The 24,754-nt window shown below is 37.9% G+C and overlaps 1 protein-coding gene across 1 annotated transcript in view; it reads left to right on the top strand.

The window, feature by feature from the left end:
• LOC135128675 (max-interacting protein 1-like) overlaps positions 1-24,198 on the top strand; it is a 605,308-nt gene extending 581,110 nt beyond the window's left edge. The window contains exon 6 of the mRNA XM_064055683.1: positions 21,950-24,198. Coding sequence (XP_063911753.1) covers positions 21,950-22,095 — 146 coding nt within the window. The 3' untranslated portion in view covers positions 22,096-24,198. The remainder of the gene's footprint in view (positions 1-21,949) is intronic.
• Positions 24,199-24,754: the final 556 nt, after the last annotated feature.

Genomic DNA, 24,754 nt, shown 5'->3' with positions numbered 1-24,754 from the left:
GATGAAATCACATTGCGCACACCTTGTATTATAACAATTCAACCCGTTCTTACCAACATTATCGGAATTTATGGGTGCGAAGGTGAAATTCGGGAGCGGAATGAACGGCGAGGAGGATTAAGGGGGAGCGAAAAAATCGGGACCCGCATAAATAATAATGAAGTTATTGGGGCAAAATTAAACAGAGAATTGCATAAATCGTGCGTAACGACCGCCTAAATTTCCAAGTGCGGAACCGCCGCTAACAAAAACTGGCCAGTACGGGAGAAATACGACGCACGACCGTCCTACGTTATTCCAAATAATGACGCTGCGAATATACCTAACGAACATTTTATTACTACCTAACTGTTTGTTACTATACAAAGAACGAAGAGCTTCTTCCGTTCCACTTTGACTCGACAACGTACAAAACCCGTAAGCAAAATGCATTTTATATGCGGCGGTGTTGTCAGTTATCAAAAACCTCTCAATTTCGGAAAAAAGCACTATTGTCTTCTGTTTTTTCCTCTTTTATGTGTGCTAAACATCATAGAATCACTTAAAAATCCCCACACTGATTTTCTAATTTAAGACATCGAATTCGTACAAGTCGTCCGGAAGAATTAATGCTATTGTGTCGATTATTGTATTAGAAACTGATATAATTGTTAGTATCTCTAGTCCATGGTAGATTACTACAAATTACATAGCCATGTTTCAACACGTATCAGCAGTTAAGATTACTACTGATCCCAGGAAGGAAGTGTTTAATAAAAGCCAATTTACCATGTTCTTGATTTATCTTAAAACGTTTGTAAGATTCCAGTTTTCAAATTGTCAATATTCATCACTTTTTGCCATTGCTCAGTGGATCAGGTTGATCTGTTGATAAAAAATTGGTATTTCCCATCTAAAATCTACCCGTAATAAATTTATTAAGTGGTGATTCATCATTGTTAAAAAAATCGCGTGCTGTTTGGTTTAATATTAACCTCGTTTCGAATTTAAAATTTTCTATAATCAGACCAGGAAATTTTAATCCTTGTCCACTTTATTCTCTCTTAGTGTTTAGGGATTATGGAAACCCGCACTGGGGAGGCGGAGCAGTCCAATACCCCTCTCCGCTGAATACCGACAAAATTACTTCATAGATCACCCTTTAGCAAATAGTTTATTAGGGAATGATCTAATAAGTTGCGTGGCTACAAAGAAAAAAAAAGAAAGAATTTCTGTCAATAAAGATATCAAAAACATACTTACAAAAAGGGCGGGTGGGCGGGGCTACCACTTATCAGGATAAGACTGAACAGTATTAAGAGCAGCTATTGGAATCAAGTAGGTGGGCGGGGCTACTGCTTACTCACAAAATTGTAGAAAAAAAAGTTAATCTTACTTAACTTATATAGGACAAAAAAAAGTTACAATTACCGCTTTTTCAATATTATTTTTTAAAGCCTAGGTTCTATTAGTTCCGACTCTCTCTCTCTACAGAAGAATATATAATTAACCCCGCCCACCCGCCCCGCCTCTAGGTCACTGATCTTAAAGAAACCAAAGATTCTAAAGAGCCGGAAAAATAGCAAACAAAAAAAACAAGAAACCCAAGAAACACAAAAAGGTCAAGAAATGTAAGGAATCCAAAGAATCCGGAGAATCCAGGAAATCCAGAGAGTCAAGAGAACCCAGAAAATCCAGGGAGTCCAGAGGATCCAGAGAATCCAGGGAATCCAGAGGATCCAGAGATTCCAGGGAATCCAAAAAGTCCAGATAGTCCAAGAATTCCAGTGAGTCAAGAGAATCCGGAGAATCTAGGAAATCCAAGGAATCCAGAGAATTCATGGAATCCAGGAAGTCCAGAGAATCCAATGAGTCTAAAGAATCCAAAGATTCCAAAGAATCCAAAGATTCTGAAAAATGGGAAACAGAAAAACAAGAAATCCAAGAAACTCAAAGAGTTCAAGAAATTCAAAAAATCCAAAGAATCCAGACAATCCAAAGAATCCAGAAAGTCAGGAGAATCCGCAGAATCTAGGGAATCCAGGTAATCCAGAGGATCCAGAGAATCCAGGGAATCCAGAGAATCCAATGAGTCCAAAGAATCCAAAGATTCTGAAGAAGTGTCGGAAAAATCGAAAACATAAAAAACCAAGTAACCCAAGAAACACAAAAAGCTCAAGAAATTTAAGGAATCCAAAAATCTAAAGAATCCAGGAAATCCAAAGAGTCAAGAGAATCCAGATAATCCAGAATCAAGAGGATCCAGAGAATCCAGGGATCCAAAAAGTCCAGAGAGTCCAGGAATTCTAGAAAGTCAAGAGAATCCACGAATTCCAGAGGGTCAAGAGAATCCAGGGAATTAAGAAAACCCAGAAGATCCATTGAATCCAGGAAATCTAAAGAATCCAGGAAATCCAGGGAATCTAAAGTATCCAGAGAATTCAGGGAATCTAAAGAGCCCCGAGAATTAAATTCCAAAAATCCAAAGATTCTGAATAGTCGGAAAAATGGAAAACAAAAAAACAAGAAATCCAAGAAACTCAAAGAGTTCAAGAATTTCAAAAAATCCAAAGAATCCAGACAATCCAGAGAATCCAGAAAGTCAAGAGAATCCGGAGAATCTAGGGAATCCACGTAATCCCGACAATCCAGGGAATCCAGAGGATCCAGATAATCCAGGGAATCCAAAAAGTCCAGAGAATAGAAAGAATGCGGGGAATCAAGAACATCAAGAGGATCCATTGAATCTATAGAATCCAGAGAATACAAAGAATCCAGGGAATCCAAAGTCTCCAGAGAATCCAAAGAATCTAGAGAATCCAAAAAATCCAGGGAGTCCAAAGAATCCAAAAATTCCAAAGAATCTAAAGATTCTGAAGAATCCAAAGATTCTGAAGAACAGTCGGAAAAATGGAAAATAAAAAAAACAAGTAACCCAAGATACACAAAAAATACACTAAATTTAAGGAATCCAAAAAATCAAAGAATCCAGGGAATCCAGAGAGTCAAGAGAATCCAGAAAATCCAGGGAATCCAAAAAGTCCAGAGAGTCAAGAGAATCAGGGAATTAAGAAAACCCAGAGGATCCATTGAATCCAGAGAATCCAGGGAATCTAGAGGATACTGAAAAATTATAGAATCCAGGGTATCTAAAGTATCCAGAGAATTAAATTCCAAAAAATCCAAAGATTCTGAAGAAGAGTCGGAAAAATGGAAAACAGAAAAACAAGAAATCCAAGAAACTCAAAGTGTTCAAGAAATTCAAAGAATCCAGACAATCCAGACAATCCAGAAGGTCAAGAGAATCCGGAGAATTTAGGGAATCCAGATAATCCCAACAATCCAGGGAATCCAGAGAATCCAGGGAATCCAAAAAGTCCAGAGAGTCAAAAGGATGCGGGGAATCAAGAACATCCAGAGGATCCTTGAATCTATAGAATCCAGAGAATCCAAACAATCCAGGGAATCCAAATTATCCAGAGAATCCAAAGAATCTAGAGAATCCAGGGAATCTCGACAATTCAGGGAATCCAAGGAATCCAAAGTGTCCAGAGAATTAAAAGATTCCAAAAAATCCAAAGATTCTGAAGAAGAGTCGAAAAAATGGCAAATATAGAAAAATAAGAAACCCAACAAACTCAAAGAATTCAAAGAATCCAGACACTCCAGAGAATCAAGGGAATCCAGAAAGTCAAAGAGAATCCGGAGAATCTAGGGAATCCACGTAATCCCGACAATCCAGGGAATCCAGAGGATCCAGATAATCCAGGGAATCCAAAAAGTCCATAGAGTCGAAAGAATGCGGGGAATCAAGAACATCAAGAGGATCCATTGAATCTATAGAATCCAGGGAATCCTAAGAATCCAGGCAATCCAAAGTATCCAGAGAATCCAAAGGATCTAGAGAATCCAAAGAATCTAGAAAATCCAAAGAATCCAAAGATTCTGAAGAACAGAATGGAAAACAAAAAAAACAAGTAACCCAAGAAACACAAAAAGTTCACTAAATTTAAGGAATCCAAAAAATCGAAGAATCCAGGGAATCCAGAGAGTCAAGAGAATCCAGAAAATCCAGGGAATCCAAAAAGTCCAGAGAGTCCAGGAATTCCAGAGAGTCAAGAGAATCAGGGAATTAAGAAAACCCAGAGGATCCATTGAATCCAGAGAATCTAGAGGATACTGAAAAATCATAGAATCCAGGGAATCTAAAGTATCCAGAGAATTAAATTCCAAAAAATCCAAAGATTCTGAAGAAGAGTCGGAAAAATGGAAAACAGAAAAACAAGAAATCCAAGAAACTCAAAGTGTTCAAGAAATTCAAAGAATCCAGACAATCCAGATAATCCCAACAATCCAGGAAATCCAGAGAATCCAGGGAATCCAAAAAGTCCAGAGAGTCAAAAGGATGCGGGGAATCAAGAACATCCAGAGGATCCTTGAATCTATAGAATCCAGAGAATCCAAAGAATCCAGGGAATCCAAATTATCCAGAGAATCCAAAGTATCTAGAGAATCCAGGGAATCTCGACAATTCAGGGAATCCAGAGGATCCAGGAAACCTAAAGTATCAAGAGAATCCAAAGTGTCCAGAGAATTAAAAGATTAGAAAAATAAGAAACCCAACAAACTCAAAGAATTCATGAAATCCAAAAAATCCAAAGAATCCAGACACTCCAGAGAATCAAGAGAATCCAGAAAGTCAAGAGAATCCAAAAAATCCAGGGAATTCAAGGATCCAGAGAATCCAGGGAATCCAAAAAGTTCAGAGAGTCCAGAAATTCCAGAGAGTCAAGAGAATCCAAAGAATCCTGGAAATCCAGGGAATCTAAAGTATTCAGAGAATCCAGGGAATCCAAAGAAACCGGAGAATCCAAAGAGTCCAGAGAATTAAATTCCAAAAAATCCAAAGATTCTGAAGAGTCGGAAAAATGGAAAACAGAAAAACAAGAAATCCAAGAAACTCAAAGAGTTCAAGAAATTCAAAAAATCCAAAGAATCCAGACAATCCAGGGAATCCAGAGAATCCAGTGAATCCAAAAAGTCCAGAGAGTCAAAAGAATGCTGGGAATCAAGAACATCCAGAGGATCCATTGAATCTATAGAATCCTGAGAATCCAAAGAATCCAGGGAATCCAAATTATCCAAAGAATCCAAAGGATCAAGAGAATCCAGGGAATCTCGACAATCTAGGGAATCCAGAGGATCCAGGAAATTTATAGTATCCAAAAAGAGAATCCAAAGAATCCAGAGAATCCAAAGTGTCCAGAGAATTAAAAGATTCCAAAAAATCCATAGATTCTGAAGAAGAGTCGGAAAAATGGAAAATATAGAAAAAAAAGAAACCCAACAAACTCAAAGAGTTCAAGAAATCCAAAAAATCCAAAGAATCCACACACTCCAGAGGATCAAGGGAATCCAAAAAGTCAAGAGAATCCGGAGAATCTAGGGAATCCAGGGAGTCCAGAGAATTAAATTCCAAAAAATCCAAAGATTCTGAAGAGTCGGAAAAATGGAAAACAGAAAAACAAGAAATCCAAAATCCACTCAAAGTGTTCAAGAAACTCAAAAAATCCAAAGAATCCAGACGATCCAGAGAATCCGGAGAATCTAGGGAATCCAGGTAATCCCGATAATCCAGAAAATCCAGAGGATCCAGAGAATCCAGGGAATCCAAAAAGTCCAGAGAGTCAAAAGAATGTGGGAAATCAAGAACATCCAGAGGATCCATTGAATCTATAGAATCCTAAGAATCCAAAGAATCCAGGGAGTCCAAAATATCCAGAGAATTTAGGGAATCCAGGAAATCCAGAGAATCCAGGTAGTCCAAAGAATCCAATGAGTCCAAAGAATCCAAAGATTCTGAAGAAGTGTCGGAAGAATAGCAAAGAAAACAAAACAAGAAACCCAAGAAACACAAAAAGGTCAAGAAGAAATGTAAGGAATCCAAAGAATCCAGAGAATCCAGGGTATCCAGAGAGTCAAGAGAATCCAGGGAATTAAGAAAACCCAGAGAATCCATTGAATCCAGAGAATCCAAATAATCCAGGAAATCCAGGGAATCTAAAATATCCAGAGAATCCAGGGAATCCAAAGAATCTAGAGAATCCAAAGAGTCCAGAGAATTAAATACCAAAAAATCCAAAGATTTTGAAGAAGAGTCGGAAAAATGGAAAACAGAAAAACAAGAAACTCAAAGAGTTCAAGAAATTCAAAAAATCCGAACAATCCAGAGAATCTAGAAAGTCAAAAGAATCCAGAGGATCCAGAGAATTAAAAGATTCCAAAAAGTCCAAAGATTCTGAAGAGTCGAAAAAATGGAAAACATAGAAAACAAGAGACCCAAGGAACTCAGAGTTCAAGAAATTCAAGAAATCAAAAAAATCAGGGAGTCCAATAGTACGAACAATATCCAGTAGCCAAGCAGGATTTTGAACCGGAGTTCCTCAGGGATTTAACGTAGATCCGTAGTTCTTCGCGGTTTTTATGAACGATGTAAAGTAGTGGCTTCCCCACTGGGTTAACAGTTAGTGAGAATAAATAATCATTATTCTCTTGCAAAAATTGCCCGTTGAGTTGAAACTCATCTATACCATACAGATACCCGTTGACAAGAGAGAATCAAGCATTCTCGCTTTAGTCGCGTTAATAGTGATTTCTCGTCGAACTTTAGCACATCCTCGCCGTCCAATTTATTTTATGGAGTGGCATCCGATCATAAATTCAGAAACGCGTAGCCGCCATTTCCGCGTATTTACGTGTCGTCGCATCTTTTAATTTCATGAAACGTAAAAGGAAATAAAGTAAACCGTTAGCAATATAATTGCATTAAGTCGGCGCGGACCCGTCAAATTGAATATTCGGCAAACAAATTTCGACATGTCGGCTTGACGGAGCCGAGAAAATTCGCCGCTTTTCTTTATACCTACAGTTTTATTTAATTAAACCAGCGTCCTACGTGGAACCGCTTTAGCACTTCCATATATCCTTTTTAAGGTGTAATAAATTACAATGGGGTACATTCTTTTGTACTTTAGAGACAATATTAGGCGCTACGAGTTCAGATCTTGGAGGCACTTTATTATTTTTAATATAAAGTGTTCACCGCAAAATGTTCGCGTAATTAAACAGCGGGAGACCGTAATAATAATAAACCTCGGCCACTTTGCAAATAAATTGTTTCCGAACTAACTGCAAATGTTCTAGACGCGCCAGAAGCGGGCTCTCCGACGAGTTGCTTCATCTTCCTAATGCTGATGGAGTCGAGGTCAAAGAGCGGTTATAAATTAAAATTTTCAGAGAGCGTGATTATATTTTCAAGTCCTAACCTAGCTTTCTAACCCATATTGAGACTGTGTTGCGAAATTTAAGAACAAAAACATCAATAAGCTAATTCAGGAAACACACGGACGCTCCCGATCCAGCCTCAAAAGCGGCCCATCCTTCTTCTCCGGCCGAAAAAAGAGGAAGCTGTTTCTTGTACATTGGCTTTATGGCACGTTTAAATCTGCTCGGCTATAAAAACTACGCGAAAGGCAACTCGTAAATAAATTTATCCAGCGTCCGTTGTTTGTATGCTTCGCTAACTGTAGGGGTGTCCGACTATAAATTAGTAAGGACCCTTCCAGTCGGAATGTGTGAACTTGGCCGCCTTGTAGCATGGTAAACTTTTCCAGATTAAAATTTTATTAGCCACGACCGTTAGTGGCCTATCCTACGCTATTTTAACGTAATTCCACCCGAAATCCATGTTCGGGTTATGAAGGTGTAAATTCCATCGTCTGGTTTAATAAAGTAATTAACGTGGCCTTGTCTTGATGTAAAATCCAGCGGGTTTGACGGACGAGCTATGCAGAGAAGAATCCAAAAAGCCGAAAGTGGATATTTTAGTGCAACAACACGATAATTGTGTTTAACAAAGCGTACGTGACGTATAAAAAGAGAAAACACAGATAGTTGTTTGTTGAGTACAAGTTCACTTATCAATGTGTCAGTTGACGTCGACGCTACTAATCTGGATGAGTTCGCAAAACCCAAGAGTATGCGACGCCACTGGAAATTCAGATGTGAATTAACTCCACTAAACCTGTGGTGAAAATTTCAGTGGCACATATGATCCCCAAATCCGGCTTCAGTGTTGATCGGTCCTTCATGACTCGAGAATTAGATCGTTCTTCACTTTAGGTCCCACTGGCCATTGCAATTCACATGACGTTTCATCCATTTCATCTATGATGTAGGCAACCAAATAAGCACGCATTTAACACGTAATACTTTGCTTTTACAAATGTGCATTATTGTGAAGTGATCAATTCGCAATTTCACAACATAACCTGAACACCCAAATCCTGGTACACTTCTACACGATCTATAATAATTAGTCCCTTCAATATGACAATTATAATTAAAATTTTGATCCTTTCTAGAATAAGTAACACAATAGCATTGTTTTTTTTTTTTTTTTGAAGAAAAAGTCTATTGATACTACTCCATGAAACTAATGTAACCACATTTTTCTGTAATACATATATCGGAATCGCTTAAACCTTTTATTTCAAAAAAAAGTTCTTCATCGTCCCCGAAGAGCAATTTCTAACAAGAAATATATCGATAATGTCATTAATAAATATTACGAAAAGTAGTGATCCCAACTTGGATCCTTGAACCAGAACGCGGAAAACATAGTTTGGGCTTGAAATTACAATTTAACTGAAAGTTCTTCTCCTCCAATAAGATAAGATTCAAAAAGCAAAAGGAGAAACTTTAAAAACCAAATAACTCTTAACTTTTTAAAAAAAGGGCAGGTGGGCGGGGCTAGTATTTATTAAGATTCGACTGATTTTGGCAAATGACATTTTCTAGAAAAATAGGGGTGGGTGGGCGGGGTTAGCACTTGCTAAGATACACTGATTTTTGCAAATGACATATCCTTTAGGAAAATAACTGACTATTTATTATTTGAGAAAAAAACATTAAGAATGCGAGTGCAGCGAGCACGTTCAAGTGTTATAAAAAATTACTTTTAATGTCCCCGAGAAGCTGAATTATTAATAAGAAAATTTTTTATAGTGTAAAAAAAGTGCTGAAATTGTGGAGACTCTTTCCTGCAGACTTCTATGAGAATAAAGCTGAAAAAAATAAGATTAAAATGCGAGCGCAGCGAGCACGTTCAGGTGTAAATTAAAGAATTATTGATTGTTATTCCTAAGAAGCTAAATTATTAAGAACGATTTTGTTATTCAAAAAGGGAGTTTAAAGATTTTTTTTAAGATCACTGATGTCTGCGGAACTGAAACATCCTAAACGCGCTCGCTACGCTCGCATTTTCAGGATTCAATTTTTTTTAAACAATACAAAATTCTCTCATTAATAAATTCAGCTTCTCAGTAATTTTTATAACACGTGCAAAATACTAATTTCTTTACAAGAAATTATAAACATGTTTTTGAGTTCGTGTTGTTCAAAGAATTCTATGTACATAAAAAAAGGAAAATATAAACCCCGCCCACTCGCCCTATCGCAATTCCGATAATTTTTTTTATTCGCCGTGAACCTCGGGGGCGGAGCTTAACTGCTAAATACTTATTTCTTGACAAGAAATTATAAACATGTTTTTGAGTACGTGTTCAAAGAATACTATGTACATTAAGAAATAAAAAAGGAAAATACTTTATATTTTGCCTCTTTGTTTTGATATGTGTAGACTTCGTGTAGGGAAATATCGATTTAGCAATTAGGCTCCGCCCCTCGGTCTGACAACGAATGGAGACTTCATTACGATTGAGATCGAGACGGATAGGTGGGGCTTCTGTTTTGTTTTTTTGTAATTAATGCATTTAGCTTTCTTTGTATAACACGATTACTTAAGAGCATATTTCACATGGTAATTTACGACGAATAAAGAAAATCATCAGAATTGAGACAGGGTGGGTGGGCGGGGCTTAAATTTTGATTGTATGATTAGAGAATTATTGAAAAATTAGTTTCATCTTCTACCTATTTTAATTCTATTTTTTTTTATAAAAACGATTTTTGTTAAAAAACGTGTGTATTGCATATTTTTAGCTCTCGGCTTCGCCTCGAGTAAAAGTTTTTTGACTATAGAACTCTAATTTCGATTTAAAATAGTTTCGATATGGGATTCAAAAAAAAAAAAATAATTTTCATATTTTTATATTTATAGTTAGCAACGAAGTCGAGGAATGAACTTACTCAGTGACTTTGTTAGGATAACTTCAAAGTATTTACTGAATTATAAGAAAATTATTGAAAAATTGATATGTTGAAAAATATTGCGTATTCCACAACTCTCGCCTACGCCTCGCGTAGAAATTTCTTGTCTAAAGAACTCTAAATATTTTTCATATTTTTACGTATAGTACGTAATTTTAATTTTACCCGAGGCGAAGCCGAGGGTTGAACTTACTTAGTGACTTCGATAATATAAATATTTGCTCCCAAAACTGAGATTCATAGGAAAATTACTGAAACATTTTTCGATCTTGTATTTTAGGGTTATCATATACATATTTTTAAATAAAAAATGGGCTCTAAAAACTATATAATTCACAATCTGGAATTCTCGGCTTCGCCTCGCCTGAAAATTTCTTGTATAATTTCGATTTAAAAGAATAATTATTATGATACGAAAAAAAATTATTTTTTTATCTTCTTACGAATGTAAGTCTTAATTTCTCTAGAAGCGAAACCGAGCGTTGAATTTAATCATCCAGTTTAATAGCAAAAATTAAAAATATCTGTCCGGTAATTACATGTTCTTCAACTCTCAGCTTCGCCTCGAGAGGAAATTTCTTAATTGTAGAGTCTAATTTCGATCCAAAATAGTTACATTGTGGGAAACATTGACTTAAAGAGAAAATTAATTTTTATTTTCTCATGTGGAGCAAATCTTAGTTTTACCCGAGGCGAAGCCGAGGGTTGAATTTACTCTTTCAAACTGTTTCAAAAATACGGCATTAGGAGCCCCTAAGATTCTTTCATATTTTTTAAAAAGATGAAGACACCAGAAACTTTCAAGATGCTTTCGTTTTCTTTAAAAAGAAAAAGCTACCAGAAAGTCTCAAGATTATTTCAAACTCTTAAAAAATCATCAGAAACCCCAAGATTTTTTCACAATAAAATATTAATAATAATAAAAGCTTCAGGAGCCCCCTAAATTCTTTTCCACTCTTAAACAAATACATTAGGAATTGTTTCATATGTTTAAAAAATTTAAAAACATCAGAATTCCTAGACTTTTCCACGTTAAAAAAATCTTTCAAACTCTTTTCAACTCGTAAAAAAAACTCTCCCTAAGGCTCTTTCAAATACTTTGAAGAGCAAAACATAAGGGGCCCCAAAATTCATTCCGATAAAAAAAAACATACTAAAGACTCTCGAGATTCTTCCACCCTCCTTAAAAATTTAAATGTACAGTTTCTTTCAATTTTTTTCAAATTCAAATAGAAGGTGAGAAGCTCCAAAGGTTCTTTCAAACTTTGTCAAGAAAAAGAAACTGAGATTTTTTCAAATTGGTTTAAAAATCCAACACAATTAGCCTCTAATTTTTTTCAAATTCTTTCAAAATCATGAAATTAAAAAATAAAAAATTTGAAAAAGTCTCGTTTCAAAAACTAATGATGTTCTTCTGCCGAGTGGGAGAAGACAAGTAACACCCACCCACCCTCTGTTTTCTTAGAAAGTACATATTTTGCCGAAATCGGTCTTATATGGCCAAGTATTAGCCCCGCCCACCAGCCCTTTATTTTCTTACAGGCTATGCAATTTGGCAAAATTAGTTTTATATTATCAAATACTAGTCTCCCTGCCCACCCCCTCTTCACATTCTAATGACTAATTTTATTTTTGTTCAGTATAAAATCATTCCATCCATTCAGATCGGATAAAACCAATCATCGAAATGGAGGCCGGGTGGGTGGGCGGGGCTAATTATGTTCTTCTGTCGAGTGAGAGTGGAAACTAATAGAATCTAGGATGTGAAAAAAGTTAAAAAAAAGTGCTAATTGTAACTTGTTTTTACGAATATGTCAAAAGTGCCAAAATCAGTCTTATCTTATCAAATATTAGCCCCGCCCACCCACCCTCTATTTTCTTGCAGGGTATGTCATTTGCCAAAATCTGTCTTATCTTGGCAAATATTGGCCCCGCCCGCCCACCCACTCTTTTCTTTCTAACGACTAATTTTATTTCTGTTCAGTATAAGATCATTCCACCCATTCAGAGCGGAGAAAACCAATCACCGAAATGGAGGCTGGGTGGGTGGGCGGGGCTAATTATGTTCTTCTGTCGAGTGAGAGTGGAAACTATTAGAATCTAGGATGTGAAAAAAGTTAAAAAAAGCGCTAATTGTAAATTTTTTTTACGAATATGTCAAAAGTACCAAAATCAGTGTTATCTTATCAAATATTAGCCCCGCCCACCCACCCTCTGTTTTCTTGCAGGGTATGTCATTTGCCAAAATCTGTCTTATCTTGGCAAATATTGGCCCCGCCCGCCCACCCACTCTTTTCATTCTAACGACTAATTTTATTTCTGTTCCCATTCAGAGCGGATAAAACCAATCACCGAAATGGAACCCGGGTGGGTGAGCGGGGCTAATTACTCTGTCGAGTGGTAGTGGAAACTAATAATAAAATCTAGGATGTGAAAAAAGTAATAAAATTGCTAAACTATAACTTCTTTTGTTATACCTACTATTTGCTATAAAATTTATTTCTTATTTCATGCATCTGACATGACTTGACCTACCGTGACCTGCCCTCTTCTAGTTAGAAAAATAGTCTAAAATGTCAATGTTTTTTTTTGTCAAATAATAAGTAGTCAGTATGACTACTTCGTTTGTTTTATTATACTTAATCCCATCTTGACAGGTACTAACCCCACCCACCCGCCCTTTATTTACTTAGAGGATGTTATTTGCCAAAATCAGATAATTTGCACTTGCTAAGATAGACTGATTTTGGCAAATGATATAACCTTTAAGAAAATAAAGGGCGGGTGGGCGGGGATAGCACTTGCTAAGATGGTATAGATGACCCGACCTAACAATATGGAAGTTTCTGTATTAATAGTGGATATACAAGCATAAATACTACAAAGACCCCTTCTGACAGTTGCCGTTTCACATATATCACTAACTTTTACCTTGAATCTCTATATTCTGTCAAAATCGCTGCCTTTTTGGAAACCATTCTGATGCTAAGTTTTGTTCGTACCGAGGATTGCGTACCGGGGTAGAAGGAGTTTCCAAATACCGTTTATATAAGTAAATATAACTTGACGCAGTCCGGAGTATTGCAAGTATGAAAGCTTCCTGACGTTGGCGAACTTAATCCACCCCCGGGATCCGAGTCAACCGCCGCCGCCGACCACTTAGCAAGTCCCATCGCAAATTGCAGCAGTGCACGGCCACTGATAACGTAAATTGGCGAAGAGGAATTTATCGATGTATGCATCTGCGAAATCCAGCAAATCATGCGCTCTAACCACGATGTGAGCTTATTACATTTGGTCATTTCCTATCTACATACAGCAGAGCTTGGCGCTCAACCAGCACGGCTCAATAATGCTGTCAGCTCTCCGTGGCGTCGTCGATCGACCGGCACATTTCTGCCCAATGAACATAAATTATGAATCGCCGGCGGTTTGCAATTTCCAAGAAAAAAAATCCACGTTTTCCGCTTGTTTAAATTCGGGCGTTAATTTCAATTTGGGATGAATTAAAATCCGGCCGCGGTTGCGCCTAATTTACGGAAACGGCCCTAATAACTTCCAATCAAATTTACCATCCGCTTGCATTTAGATTGTTGTTTAACGGACAATAATGTTCGGTAACCGTTTCTGAATTAATTCTCTAATGGCGATGGTCGTTAAGGTTGACAAAACTATTTATTGGGGCTGCAGTTAAGCGCGGTTTCCCCTACGTACATTTGCATGGAAACTCCGCCCGTACTTTGAACGAATCTCGCTCCGGTGAAATATTTAAGTGCACGACCACCTGTGTTGTGGTGCAGTTGCACCAGACTTTGATCCATTTCCAGTTCGAACGTCGACTTGAATAGAGGGAACTTGACGTTTTGAGTATATTTGGCGACGGAATGGCTTCATTAGCCAACTTATTCCGTTTGCGGAACTAAACGGTATTAATTAACTTCGGGGAACGGAGGCGGTTTTTAGTTTGCTGATTGTTTACATTTTCCTTTATTGAATCAGACCGAATCAATTGGGTTCAATCAAAACTTCCGGTGGATCTCTTCAGAGGGCCTAGGCTGTCATACTTTTTAATTTAGACCAATTTGATAGCGCTGGAAGGTGACCTCATCGCAATTTTGCCAACGCTGGACACAATTACGTGCGGAAATTTTATGGAAATTGTGAAATAGATAATAAGATAATTGATTCTTATTTTCTTTAAGTGCAACGTATTTCTGTACTCGCCATGCTGAGTAGTATTTCCAGAAATGCGGGATTTTGTGCTGAAATTGTTCGATTTCAAACTTTCGGCCTTGCTGGAGTGCAGCCAATGTTCTCTTATGCCAGCAATGGAATAATTGTCTTCATTCATATCACTTGAAGCTCATTTATCTCTGGCTTAATTGAGTGTATGTTTATTGTTAAAATAGAGAGTTCGCGTTTTAAAATGTGGCCTTCACCTTGCGAAAAAAATTGTGGTTTCTATTTGGCCACAATTCAAACTAAAGAACCTCATAGTTTATGGTAATTTTGAAGTTCTTCTTATCAGTGTGTACGAACGCCGTACTTTATAAATTTAAACCATTTTGAGTATGGACAAGGGTGTATCGATTTTTTTTGCGACTTTGCCCTGCTTCCTCCATTTTTCAATTTTCGGGATCAATCTGGAGGTCCATCTATCTTTGTAGACCACATTTGGCCTGACCTGACCTGATTTGACCTGACCCGATCTGGCCTACTCTGACCTGGCTTTCCAGAACTTGATTTACCCCACCAAGAATTTTGTGACGTCATTGCAATGAATGGTATTTTATAATGATTTGGATGTTACACAAAAATATACTCATATACTTGTAGAGTACAAATGCACTTCCATTTTTTTCGCTAAACGTTCAAATTTTCGCAAAAACATTTGCAAGGTATAATAACGTTTTATTTGCCAAACTTGGCCCCTCTTACATTGGTATAATGCTATGGCTACTTTTCTTTTGTGCGGTGACTAGAACTATCCATGTTGAACACGTCATCCCAAATTTTTTATTGGTCAAATTAAGAACGAGTCACCCTATTTTCTTGAAAATGTGAAGAATCCGCACGTCTTTATATAATAATGATAAAATAAGAACTATAATATTCAGAACATTTTGTTCGATTCTGGTTTAATTAATAATTTTAGTCCTGCTTTGAGAAGACAAACTCATTCAAATCAAATTAATTTCTAAGTGACATAAATAAACACTTGAGTCATCAGAATCTGACAACGGACTGTCAGTCAGTAGCGTAACATGCACACCTCAAAAGGGGGTGGTTTTTAAATGTATTTTTGTTTAAACGCAACCAATAACGCGAAAACATAAACTCATAGTGTATTATTTAATAGTATTTTCAAAGGTCACGTGATTTTACAACATTAGGTGGTTTTTGTCATTTTTTTTCCAATTTTTTGTATCACCAGAAATAAACATGTTGATAATTTCTGAAATTAGTTTTTTATTCTGCATCAAAATCTCAAAAAAATCTGGGTGTTCCATTAAAAAAAAAGTAGGCGGCCGTATGTGTTAAACCGAAAGCGATAAAAAAAAGTAAACATATTGTAATCAAGTCGCTATGTTTAACTATATATCCACACAAAATTTCCAAAGAAAAGCTTTTCAAATAACAAAGTTATTCAATCGTTCCGGGATTTTATACTACCTGCTAAAATAAGACTGACTTTGACAAATGACATAGCTTCCAAGAAAAGAGAGGGTGGGTGGGCGGGGCTAATACTTGCTAAGATAAGACTGATTTTGGCAAATCACATACCCTCTAAGAAAATGAAGGGTAGAGGGTACATATACGAGTATCATTTGGCAAAATCAGTCCTTATCTTGGCAAGTATTAGCCCCGCCCACCCACCCCACCTCTAGTTCACTGATTAATTTTATCTGCTTCGAATGAAAATTGGGCGGGTGGACGGGGCTAGCACTTGCTAAGAAAAGTCTGATTTTGGCAAAAGACATTCTGTCAGAAGACAGTGGGTGGGTGGGTGGGTGGCGCTGTACCTGATAAGATAAGACTGATTTTGGCAAAAGACATTCTGTAAGAATACAGTGGGTGGGTGGGTGGGGCTAGTACCTGATAAGATAAGACTGAATTTGGCAAATGACACTTTCTGAGAAAATAGAGGACGGGTGGGTGGGGGCACTACTTACAAAAATAAGACTGAATAATGTTAACCGCAGTCACTAGAATCAAGTAGGTGGGTGGATCTAATGCTTACTCCTACGACTGTAGAAAAAAGTACTGTAGGAGCGAAGGAAGTTCTAACGAAACAAATTTGGACTAACTTTTTTTAGAATGTGAAACCTTAGGGGTCCCAACCAAAACTGTCTTTTTTCGAAAATGTGAAACCTTCTCGGGGATCCCAAATACCTTTTTTAAAAATATAAAACCTTTTTACTGTGAAACCTTCTCGGAGGTCCCAATTTTCTTTTTTTAAAATGTAGAACCTTGTCGAGGGCGCCAAATTTTATAATTTTTCAGAGAAGCAGTATTATTATTTTTTCAAGGACTAAGTTCTGTTAGCTGCCACTCTCACTTTACAGAAGAATATATATTAACCCCGCCCACCCACCCTACCTCTAGTTCACTGATTAATTTTGTCTGCTCCGAATCTGTACTGAACAGAAATAAAATTAGGTAAAGGGAGGGTGGGCGGGGCTAGCATTTGCCAAGATACGGCTGATTTTGGCAAGTGACATATTCTGTAAGAAAATATTGGGTGGGTGGGTGGGGCTAGCTCCTGATAAGATAAGACTGAATTTGGCAAGTGACACTTTCTAAGAAAATAAAGAGCGGGTGAGCAGGGGTAGTACTTAGAAAAATAAGACTGAACAATGTTAACCGTAGTCACTAGCATAAAGTAGATGGACGGAGCTAATGTTTACTCATACGACTGTAGAAAAAAAGTACTTCAGGAGCGAAGGAAGTTCTGTCGAAACAGCTTTGGACTTTTTTTTTTTTTGAATGTGAAACCTCGAGGGTTCCAACCCAACTGTCTTTTTTAAAAATGTAAAATCTTCTAGGGAACCCCAAATGTCTTTTTTAATGTGAAGCCTTCTCAGAGGTCCTAACTGTCTTTTTTTAAGAATGTAAAACCTTCCCGAGGACCCCACAAGTTTTTTTTTATGTAAACCCTTCTCACAGGTCCCAATTTTCTTTTTTTAAAATGTAGAACCTTCTCGAGGGCGCCAAATTTTATAATTTTTCAGAGAAGCAGTATTATTATTTTTTTAAGGACTAAGTTCTGTTAGCTGCCAGTCTCACTCTACAGAAGAATATATATTAACCCCACCCACCCACCCCACCTCTACTTCACTGGTTAATTTTATCTGCTCCTAATCTGCACTGAATAGAAATAAAATTTGAAAAAGGGCGGGTAGGCGGGGCTAGCATTTGCTAAGAAAAGGCTGATTTTGGCAAATAACATGTTCAGTAAGAAAACAGTGGGTGGGTGGGTGGGTGGGTGGGGCTAGTACCTAATAAGATAAGACTGAATTTGGCAGATGACACTTTCTGAGAAAATAGAGGGCGGGTGGGCGGGAGTAGTACTTACAAAAATTAGACTGAACAATGTTAACCGTAGTCACTAGCATAAAGTAGATGGACGGAGCTAATCCTTACTCATACGACTGCAGAAAAAAAGTACTTCAGGAGCGAAGGAAGTTTTGTCGAAACAGCTTGGACTAATTTTCTTTTTAATGTGAAACCTCGGGAGTTCCAACCCAACTGTCTTTTTTTAAAAATGTAAAACCTTCTAGGGAACCCCAAATGTCTTTTTTAATATAAAACCTTCTCAGAGGTCCTAACTTTCTTTTTTTAAGAATATAAAACCTTCCCGAGGACGCCAAAAGTTTTTTTTTGTAACGTGAAACCTCGGGGTCCCAATTGTCTTTTTTAAAAATGTAGAACCTTCTCGGGGTTCCCAACTGTCTTTTTTAAAAATGTGAAACATTCTCGGGGGTCCCAATTTTCTTTTTTTTTTTTTAATGTGAAACCTCAGAGGTCCCAATTTTTTTTTTTAATGTAGAACCTTTTCGAGGGCGTCAAATTTTATAATTTTTCAGAGAAGCAGTATTATTATTTTTTTAAGGACTAAGTTCTATTAGCTCCCATTCTTACTCTACAGAAGAATATATATTAACCCCGCCCACCCACCCCACCTCTAGTTCACTGATTAATTTTATCTGCTCCGAATCTGTACGGAACAGAAATAAAATTAGGTAAAGGGAGGGTGGGCGGGGCTAGCACTTGCTAAGATAAGGCTGATTTTGGCAAATGACATATTCTGTAAGAAAATAGTGGGTGGGTGGGTGGGGCTAGCTCCTGATACGATAAGACTGAATTTGGCAAATGACACTTTCTAAGAAAATAAGAGGGCGGGTGGGCGGGTGTAGTACATACAAAACTAAGACTGAACAATGTTAATCGTAGTTACTAAAATGAAGTAGGTGGGCGGAGCTAATGCTTACTCATACGACTGTAGCAAAAAGTACTTCAGAAGCGAAGGAGGTTCAGTCGAAACAACTTTCGACTATTTTTTTTAGAATGTGAAACCTCAGGGGTCCCAACCCAAATGTCTTTTTTAATGTGAAACCATCTCGGAGGCCCCATAAGTCTTTTTTAAAAATTTAGAACCTTTCCGAAGATCCCAAGTATCTTTTTAACAAATGTAAAACTTTCTCTGGAACCCCACATGTCTTTTCTTTAATGTAAAACCTTCTCGAGGGTCCCGATTGTCTTTTTTAAAAATGTAAAACCTTCTCTCCGGTGCCAAATGCCTTTTTTAAGAATGTGAAACCTTCTCGGGGGTCCCAACTGTCTTTTTTTTTAATGTAAAACCTTCTAGGAAACCCCAAATATCTTTTTTAATGTGAAACCTTCTCAGAGGTCCTAACTCTCTTTTTTTTAAGAATGTAAAACCTTCCCGAGGACGCCAAGTTTTTTTTTTTTTTAATGTGAAACCTCGGGGTCCCAATTGTCTTTTTTAAAAATGTAGAACCTTCTCGGGGTTCCCAACTGTCTTTTTTAAAAATGTGAAACATTCTCGGGGGTCCCAATTTTCTTTTTTTTTTTTAATGTGAAACCTCAGAGGTCCCATTTTTTTTTTTTTTTTAATGTAGAACCTTTTCGAGGGCGTCAAATTTTATAATTTTTCAGAGAAGCAGTATTATTATTTTTTTAAGGACTAAGTTCTATTAGCTCCCATTCTTACTCTACAGAAGAATATATATTAACCCCACCCACCCACCCCACCTCTAGTTCACTGATTAATTTTATCTGCTCCGAATCTGTACGGAACAGAAATAAAATTAGGTAAAGGGAGTGTGGGCGGGGCTAGCATTTGCTAAGATAAGGCTGATTTTGGCAAATGACATATTTTGTAAGAAAATAGTGGGTGGGTGGGTGGGGCTAGTTCCTGATAAGACAAGACTGAATTTGGCAAATGACACTTTCTAAGAAAATAAGAGGGCGGGTGGGCGGGTGTAGTACATACAAAACTAAGACTGAACAATGTTAATCGTAGTTACTAAAATGAAGTAGGTGGGCGGAGCTAGTGCTTACTCATACGACTGTAGCAAAAAGTACTTCAGCAACGAAGGAAGTTCTGTCGAAACAACTTTCGACTAATTTTTTTTAGAATGTGAAACCTCAGGGGTCCCAACCCAACTGTCTTTTTTAATGTGAAACCATCTCGGAGGCCCCAAAAGTGTTTTGTAAAAATTTAGAACCTTTCCAAAGATCCCAAGTGTCTTTTTTACAAATTAAAACCTTCTCGGGAACCCCACATGTCTTTTCTTTAATGTAAAACCTTCTCGAGGGTCCCAATTTTCATTTTTTAAAATGTAGAACCTTTCCGAGGATGCCAAAAGTTTTGTTTAAAATGTAAAACCTTCTCGAGGGTCCCAATTTTCATTTTTTAAAATATAGAACCTTTCCGAGGATGCCAAAAGTTTTGTTTAAAATGTGAAACCTTCTCGAGTGTCCCAATTTTCATTTTTTAAAATATAGAACCTTTCCGAGGATGCCAAAAGTTTTGTTTAAAATGTAAAACCTTCTCGACGGTCCCGATTGTCTTTAAAAATGAAAAACTTTCTCGGGCATCCCAACTGTCTTTTTAAAAAATGTAAACCTTCTGTAGGGTGCCAAATGTCTTTTTTAAGAATGTGAAACCTTCTCGGAGGTCCCAATTTTCATTTTTTTTAAAACCTTGAGGACGCCAAAAGTTTTTTTTTAGAATGCGAAACCTTCTCGGGGGTCCCAATTTGCTTTTTTTTAAATGTAGAACCTTCTCGGGGGCGCCAAGGTTTTTTTAAGAATGTGAAATCTTCTCGGTGGTCCTAACTGTCTTTTTTAAAAATGCAAAACCTTCTCTGGGGTGCTAAATGTCTTTTTTTTAATGTGAAACCTTCTCCGGGGCCCCAATTTTCATTTTTTTAAATATAGAACCTTCTCGAAGACGCCAAAGATTTTTTCTTAATGTGAAACTTTCTCAAGGGTGCCAATTTTCTTTTTTTTTAAATGTAGAACCTTCTCGGGGGTGCCAAATGTTTTTTTAAGGGTGTGAAGCTTTCTTGGGGGTCCCAAATGTCTTTTTTCAATCTAAAACCTTCTCGGGGGCCACAAATGGCATTTTTTTTATGTGAAACCTTCTCGGGGGTCCCAATTGTCTTTTTTAAAAATGTAAAACCTTCTCAGGGGCGCCAAATGTCTTTTTTAAGAATGTGAAACCGTCTCGAGGATGCCAACTGTCTTTTTTAAAAATGTAAAACCTTCTCGAGAACCCCAAATGTCTTTCTGTGTGAAACCTTCTCGGAGGTCCCAACTGTTTTTTTTTTTTTTTTTATGTAAAACCTTCTCAGGGGTGCCAAATGTCTTTTTTATGAATGTGAAACCTCCTCGAGAGTCCCAACTATCTTTTTTTTAAGAATGTAAAATCTTCTGGGGAACCCCAAATGTCTTTTTAATTTTTCAGAAAAGCAGTATTCTTGGACTACTTCGGAAGCCAGGGAAGTCTATCGAAATAACTTTCGAACAATTTTTTCGATTTGTCTCTATGAGTTTCCTTTCTGCTGCATAATTTCTTTGATCAATCTTGAAATTACATCTCAATTTGGTTTCCGTTTTGTCTTTTCTCCTTATCCATGTTTCGAACCTGATCTGAGCTGGTCCGAGTATGACCTGACGCAATCTAAGCTTGTCTGGCCTGATCTCAGCTAGCCTAGCCTTACTTGACCTAACCTGACCTGACCTGACCGGACCTGTCCTGACCCGATCTGACCTGACCTGACCTGAGCTGGCCTAGCCTTACTTGACCTAACCTGGCCAAAAATTCTTAAAAGAGAAATTCAAACAGAAAACTTTGACAGTTGGTCTGGATACGACCTTTTCCTTCATCTGGAACATATATCGATTCACAAAATCAGCCGTAGTGAGGTCATAGCAGCCTGACCTGACCTAGTATGTTGTTGTGTGACCGTATAAGAATTATCCTTCTGCAAAAAAATCTATTTGGTCTATGGCTGGGTTCAAAATACTTACAAAGTGTACACAATTGTCTTTCCAGAATGGAAACATCTTCTAAAAGATATAATTTCTGGGTTAAATCGGTATACATTTTAAAGAATACATAATAAAGATAATGATCGCTTGCTTTAACTTTCCCACTTTTCTTTCCAGCATATCTTTCGATCAATCTAACTAACAATTTCTATTCCAGACGAAGTGGACGTCATCGGCTACACGAGCACCCAGAGCGACACAGACGACCACTCCAGCGTCCAGTCGACGTCCAGCGACAGCGGGGTGGCAATGTCGACCAGCCGCCTTACGTTATCCGAGATGGACGTCATGGACGTGCTGTAGACGACCGATAGACGGACGTGCCCGGGCTGCAGACGCGCCTCCAGCCAGTATATAGATAGCCTTGATGGCACCCGCGCGACGTGTCTGCCCTAGTCAACGAACACATCTCTGTCTGTCTATCTGTCTGTGCGCCACCTCCAAATTATCATCGTATTCACAATATAAATTATTATTTATGTACATTGTAAATATTTTAAATCTAAATCAGAGTATGAATAGTGTTATTATTACCGAGGCGACCTGACTGCCTGCGGGCCGCGCGCGCGTTTTCTTATACCTCGTTCTCACTAATCGACCCCTACACGTTTCTTACCACTTCTGTTTTTCGTTTACCATTGACCATTCGAGAAGGCCCTCGAGAGGGCGCCCAAGCACCGGCCATTCGAACAGGGATTCGGAAGCTTCTAACGGAAAACGTTCATCGAAGTCTCCCAGTTGACCTGGGTACGACCTTTTCCTTCGTCTGGGACATATCTTGATTCACAAGCACCGACATACCAAGATTAAGGAGGGACTACCGCGAAAGGTTTTCTGGAAGAATTTTTCTTGTCAGTCGAGGTTTTCGGTCATGAACAAGCTAGCAAGAACGGAAGCTTCTGGGGATATTCTAACAGAAAACCTTCACGGGAGTCTCTCAGGAGGACGTTCATTAAGGAGAAGTGGTTACCAGGAGACTTCCACGAAGAGTTTTCTGGTTGACTTTTCCGGATCGAGGTTTTCGCTCATGAAACTTTCGTAGGAGTCTCCCAGTTCGACTGGGAGACTTCCACGTGGAGTTTTCTGTTGTAATGTTGTTCGTAGTGTGAAAAGTCGGTTTAGTTGTTGCGACGCGTAGATCGGCGCTAATTAAGTGAAGGACTCGTTCGACGCATCAGTAGACGGTTTAGAGTTGGTGAGCTCGGCCAGTTGGGCTCCAGAGAAGTCTGCAGCGCTCGCGTGCCCATGAGTGCTCCCAGAGCACACAAAATCAACTCCTTGTGGAGTAAAAACATAATAATTATAATTTGTAAAAAGAACAAATACTGTACAGTGTGTTTAAAGAAGCAAACGAGAGAGGGCGTGGGCGGCGGGCCATCCCCTTGTCAGATCTCGGGCCCGTCGTCGCTCCAACATCTGATAGCATTCAAAGAGTACAAATTCTTATACGCCTCCGCCCTTACGGATGGGGGTTTTATATTTTATAAGCCGTGGACGGGTCCCGGTGTTCCTGCGACCCGTCTCCGCAGAACTGAGCCTCTTTTGATTAGGCGTGAATGTGCATTGCGTGTTTGGGAGATTGACAGGTGATTGCACGGTGTTGTTATTATGTGAGCGTCGAGGTGCGTCGGCGCAGTCGCCTCCGGGTCCTCCATGACTATATCCACTTATTTTTGTAAAGTACTCAAGTTCGAGGTAGTCTGTCCGTACTGTCGCGCCCGGCGACTGCAGCGCCACCTCGCCGCGTTTTCTATAAATGTCCGCTTCTCTTAGCCAACAGTCGCAATCTATAGGATTCTTTCAATGTCTGTTTACTTATACATCAAAATGCTTTTTTGCAAAACATAATAATATGAATGTATATTACTGATCACTTGTGTTATCTGACTGACGTGGTGGCAGCAATATGAATTGATACAGTGTTGAATATTGCCACATCCGAGTCGATACTTGAATGTCTATACGTGTCTCTTAGATAAGTTAGGGTGTAGGTAATTCCCACCTTCAAGACATCTTGCTGCTTTATGTTTAGGACAGTCGCTTCCCTCCTGAGGTCGCGCGCCGACACCCTCTCGAATGACCTCTCTTGTATGTACCTGCCGGCACAAAAATACGATATTATGAGCGAGACGTGTGTTTGTTTACTCTCGTTACATTCGAGACTCGTGCACAACTCTTCTTCACGTTAGAACCATTCCATTTTGTGCCCAATACATTCGAGAGGCGTGTCGGGACGCCATCGAAACCTAGTTATTAGATCAGCACTCCTGTCACCTGCATCAACTCTTCATTGGTTGTATGAGATAATTAATTGTACATAAATACTTGTAACTATTCATATTGCATTGTTCTTATGTTTTATCATTATTTTTCAATTATATACAAATAAAAATTTGTGTACTATTATTAGTTACTTAATTATTTCAAAATTTAGGTGTATCTCTATTGGATAAACGTTATAGATATGTTATTATTGCAAAAGGAAAACTCGTCCAATATTTATAAATTCCGTTACAAGTTTTGTCATCAGATTGTAAATTTTAATGCAATATTAGGTATTACTAAATATAAAATTAATTTAATTATAATCACGACTTTTCTTCACGGACTTACTAAATTCATAGGAAAACCAAAATCCACCAACGATTAAATCAAATCCAAACTACTTCTTTTGATGCGCTTTTTTAATTAAAATCATCTAATAAATAAAAAACAACGAGTCAAGTTCCGCATCAGATTAAAAAGAAACTTTATTAAAATTTACAATATAGTGCAACCCTCCTGTATCCTTCTGCATACCCAGCGAATTATTCGCAAATGACAACACAACAACCATAAGATAAGTTAAAAACAGGTAAGATATCAAAATTCCCGCTTCAAAACACCGGAACAAAATGGCTGAAGGTCACAAACATCAAAGGCAGCGACTCTTTGCTACAATGTCGACTTTCCGCATTAATTT

This window comes from Zophobas morio, unplaced genomic scaffold (assembly GCF_036711695.1).
Source record: "Zophobas morio isolate AGI-343-1 ecotype UQ-CSIRO unplaced genomic scaffold, CSIRO_AGI_Zmor_V1 ptg000014l, whole genome shotgun sequence".
NCBI classification, from domain to species: Eukaryota; Metazoa; Arthropoda; class Insecta; order Coleoptera; family Tenebrionidae; genus Zophobas; species Zophobas morio.
Note: the sequence above shows the minus strand (reverse complement) of the source record. Positions and strands in the feature narration are given on the sequence as shown.